The following is a 5,192-nucleotide window of genomic DNA, read 5'->3' as shown; positions in this document are numbered from 1 at the left end:
GAAAGAAACCCAGTGGATAGCCTCTTGACTGTGGGGGTAAAGAGATCTTCAGATTCAAACCCAGTGGATAGCCTCTAGACTGTGGGGTAAAGAGATCTTCAGATTCAAACCCAGTGGATAGCCTCTAGACTGTGGGGGTAAAGACATCTTCAGAAAGAAACCCAGTGGATAGCCTCTAGATTGAGATATGCTTAATATGCTTCATTTACAGTGAAACAAACATTAGCTTCCTTTTAAACAATGTTTAGCAATTTATTGATTTGTCACTTGCTTTAAATACCAAAGTCTTTAGAAGGTCTCCAATTTGTTTGCATGAAAACAGATTTACATGTAGTATCCCACTCCAAAGTCTGTCTTTGAATTTTCTAAGATTTTTTTTTATGAATTCAATCACAAAGTATTGTTGTGTAACTTTAAGTAGAAAAAACTCCTAAGTTGCATTAAACCCCCAAAGGCCACTGCTTTGAAGAGCTTGCAGCTACAATAACTTTAATCTGTGATAAGAGTTGAATGGGCCAAGGTCGGATAAAAACATGTTATGTAACCATCGTTCCATTGTGCTGCATTACCTAAAACGTTTCACTGGTGTGTGAACCCCTAGAGTTCTGGCAGCCCTTCGGAGGGGTATGTATTTACCATTGCATGTATTACCAGATCACTAATTCTTATGTGTTTGTCATACACTGTACTGTGGTAAAAAAACGAAGGGCGGCTGTGCCATATTTGATACTGGTGTGTGGTGTAGTTTGTGATATCTCCCTGGAGTTTAGTGTCAGTTGCACCAAGGCCATCACTTGCTATAGTGATACACCATGTAATTAGTGCCAGCTTTCAAAGCAACCAAATACCAGTCATGTTATACTTCATTCACTGTAGGTCGTGTGTTTTGCTAAGACTTAAGCATTGTTTACGTAAAATCTATCTGATTCTTAGTTTGCTAGACAATGAATAATAACTTTCTTTGAGTTTCCCTTTCAAAAACTAATGATAAAACACAGGAAAGTGGCCATGCATTTTAGCTATGAACATGTTCAACCTTTGTAAAACTGTAATCCCAATGGAGTTACATATATACATGTAGTCAGTGCATCATCTTTTCATGACAGACAAAATTTTGTTACAGGTCATAATGAAAAAACTTTGGTGTACATTGCCACATTGTACGGAATCTAGGGGATCGAACACCACATCGTGTTGTGTCAAGAATTTGTATACCCAAGCATCTCTAGTGTCATATGGGGATTTTGACTTGTCTCCCATCATCCCTAGTATTTCCTAGTCTAGGTCCTGGCAGTGACTGTACTATTACGTACTACAATCTCAGTCTAGTCAATCCCGTTGCTCAAGGTGTTAACTGATTGTGATTCTGTGTTTACCCCCAACAGTGATAGTTTAATGGTATCACAAGTTGATATGAATGTGATATGAATGTGATGACTTATCACATCCCCACGTGATTTAATCAAACAGTGATACTAGTTGAAGATTAATGAACAACTGTCAGAATAAAGTAACCAATAGGGAACTTGCAATCCAGACTGAGCATGCTCAGACTCAAAGGACTATGGGATTATCTGTGGTTATCGTAATACCTAATCTGGAGCTACTGATAAAATAAACCTCACACAATTGTCAGGGTAACTATGAATTGATTATTTGTGGTTACAAACAATGTAACAATATTGTTTACAATAGTAATTGATTAGTATTTATTATCACATTTCCCATGATGCAACATTCAACATGGCAGGTTTGCAAGTGCCCTATTACAACTGCATGTCAGCATATGATGGATTACTACTGACATGCACTGCCCTGCCTTTCCCCGTTTTTTCCGGTGGTTTTGCTAAATTTTCGGAAAAGTCTGTCAGTGTGACTATACGTGGAGAGGATAGTGATTGGAGAGAATGTTCGTTTGTTTACAGAGAATGTTTACAGTTTTGAATACAGGACCATTTGGGGAAATGCTAGTCATGATGGGAGACGAAAGTAAAAAAATCCCTGCATGACTAATACATGTACTAGGCTAAAGAATTTACTGTAAATTTATGAAGTTGTATGTCACTGGCAATGTGAAAGTGGCTAAGAGGGTAGAAATACTAGAATGTACATGTATGGTAGATACACAGTCTCTAGTGACAAACACTATGACAGAACCCAATGACACGTGAATGCAAGTGTACCTTCTCGGGGTATTTGTACGAGTGCTTGCAGTGTTCTCTGCACTGTGCTTTCACTAGTGTACATGTAGTGTTTCCAAATTGGCAGTTAAAATTGTTTGCACACTGGAACTTACGTGGCATGGGATTCTGTTATTACATGTACATATGTTTATCTGAAATGGCAAATTCCCATAAAAAATCATAACAATCATGCGATTTTGTGTGTAGCCAATGAGTGCATCCTCATTTGCATATCATTAACATGCAGGTATGCAATAATGTTTTCTGTATTGCACTGCAGTGAAAATAACATTTACATGCGTGCACCAGTGCAAGTAATCTCTGGTACAACTGTACATAAGTAATAATACCACTAGTATGCACACACACCAGTGCAAGTAATCTCTGGTACGTAAGTAATAATACCGCTAGTAGGCACACACACCAGTTTAAGTAATCTCTGGTACATATGTAATAATACCACTAGTATGCACACACACTAGTGCAAGTAATCTCTGCTACATACGTAATAATACCACTAGTATGCACACACACTAGTGCAAGTAATTGCTGGTACATATGTGATAATACTACACGTACCCAAATCGGCAGTTAGAATAGTTTACTGAAACCAAACATTCACTACAACAGAGTTTGATATAATAAAGTGGTTTCTGGTACATGTACATTTTATGGGTAATAATATGTAGAGTGAACAGTTCCTTAATTTGTTCAAATTTCAATCTTTTGCAGTGAGTTTTGCCAGATCGGATTACTGAAAAGGAGAACAGGAAATTTATATACATTGCTTGGTAAGGTAGTGTAACTGAATACCCTGTGGCTTTACGGCTTCTGATACATACATGTGATATTATATGTATGTTTGATAGTTGCAAATCAACGTTGTGAACGTCATTGTAAAACTTCAGGCTTCTGTAAAGCACCGTCTAAGACGCTCTGCCAAGAGATACAACAATTTGATAAACTTTGGATCATATACCATTGCCATACATTAGATGTAAAACTGTGGTCAAATAATTCAAGAATTGTGTGCTTCTGACGAGCGTTGAACAAGAAAGACTGACATTAGTTGGGTTGCAGTGTACCTGTGTTTGCAGTCAAGTTTTGGGAACTACAAATTTTGGATTTATAAGGTCTAGAGGACTGTGTTTGTGTGTAGTAAGGAGAACCATGTGTGACGAAGAAACAGTAGAGATTGCTGCCCTCAAGATAACAGAGGACGCTGTACATTCTACAAGCGGTGGTAAGTCTGTCATTTTATTAGTGTGTGACCTTCATCAGATGCTACATGTATGTGTACAGTACACAAGTTTTCCTTTTCAGGTCACATCCAACGCCTACCCCTTCCCCAACAACAACAACAACAACAACAACAACAACAACAACAACAACAACAACAGAGCTAAGCAAAACCAAAAAAAAAGAGAAATAAATAGGAACAAACACAAATACTGCATGTTTATTACATATACTGTTGACTCTTAGCATGTAGAAACGGTGGATACTAGAAAGTTGACAGTTTACTTTTAGTACAAATGTATGTACATATGTGTGTGTGTGTGTGTGTGTGTTTGTGTGTATGTATGTGTTTGAGTATGTGTGTGTGTGTGTATGTGTTTGAGTATGTGTGTGTGTATGTGTGTGTGTGTGTGTGTGTGTGTGTGTGTGTGTGTGTGTGTGTGTGTGTGTGTGTGTGTGTGTGTGCGTGTGTGTGCATGTGTGTGTTTTAGGTATAGTTTTCTATTGATTTCCATTGCCAATGGTCAAACAGGCTACCACGTTATAAATTGGGTAGTCTACATGTAGACATGGTGTTTAGTATCTACATGTACCAGTATGTCTACGTGTCCTTCATTAGTAATCTTGAGGCCTTGGTATGTGTCCATATATAACATAGAATATAGGGATTGGGACTACAGTAGTCTAGTTCCTATACAGTATTGTTACCATTTACACCTCCACTCACATAGTCTAGTTCCTATACAGGATTGTCACCATTTACATCTCTACTCACACTGGTTTTAGTTACATGTAGAAACCACGTTGGCATCCAGACTAGATTGGGACTGCATGACCATGATTCTTGAACTATTTCAAACACAAAAAAACAAGCCCAGAATGTTACGTTTATTAGTATATTACATTGTCCATGTAAATAGACCAGGTACTGGTATGTCAGGTATTTGATGGATATATGGACATCTAATTTTAAATAATTTTTATGGGTACTGACAAAATGTAGGACCTAGGGGAGACTTGGTATGTGATGAGTATGCAAGTGAACTCCTGGACTTTTTACTAATTTAGGAGGAGTTCAAACACAACAAAATAATTAGAGGAAATCTATTACATCGTCCATGTATAAAAATAGACTAGATATTCACCTCTTCAGGCCAAATCAATACATAGATAGACAGGTGATTTGAAATTATTTTCATGGGCCAGACATTAGTACTATTAGCACTTAAGGACTTGCTATGTGACAGTTATTCAATGGAACTCAGATTTCAAACATCACAAAACAAGAATGCTTCTAATAGTATTACAATGTCCTAGTAAACAGACTAGGTATGTCAGGCATTCAGTCCTACAGTGAAACATGGATGGCTAATTTTAAATGTCTTGATTTGAATATCAGCATTGATGTCATTCAATGCACATACCAAGCTTTGACCCTCAAGGTCAAACAATATTTATCCACAGCTAGCCCTCAATAGGTCTGCACATTCCAATCTTAGAAGTGAAACTAAAATACAGCAGTGTTGATTTCTGCTCTGTGATATGCTATAAGAGGACAAAACATCAAATACAATGTACAATGTACAACTTGTAATTGGTGTCAAGTTACTGTGTATGAAAAAATGAAATTAAAACACGAGAGAACTACATGTTATGTTATTATATTATTTATTAAGGTGTCCTATGTGGACTTATCAAATTATACAATATTTAAAATAAAATTTACAAAAACAGAGCCACATGCAGCCCTCTGGCTTATAGGACACAAAA

The 5,192-nt window shown here is 37.1% G+C and overlaps 1 protein-coding gene across 1 annotated transcript in view; it reads left to right on the top strand.

Moving 5' to 3' along the window:
• The first annotated feature begins 3,224 nt into the window (after positions 1-3,224).
• LOC144452651 (oxysterols receptor LXR-alpha-like) overlaps positions 3,225-5,192 on the top strand; it is a 38,164-nt gene continuing 36,196 nt past the window's right edge. The window contains exon 1 of the mRNA XM_078143790.1: positions 3,225-3,426. Coding sequence (XP_077999916.1) covers positions 3,354-3,426 — 73 coding nt within the window. The 5' untranslated portion in view covers positions 3,225-3,353. The remainder of the gene's footprint in view (positions 3,427-5,192) is intronic.

This window comes from Glandiceps talaboti, chromosome 23 (genome assembly GCF_964340395.1).
Source record: "Glandiceps talaboti chromosome 23, keGlaTala1.1, whole genome shotgun sequence".
Taxonomy (NCBI): domain Eukaryota; kingdom Metazoa; phylum Hemichordata; class Enteropneusta; family Spengelidae; genus Glandiceps; species Glandiceps talaboti.
This window is presented reverse-complemented; position numbering and strand designations above follow the sequence as displayed.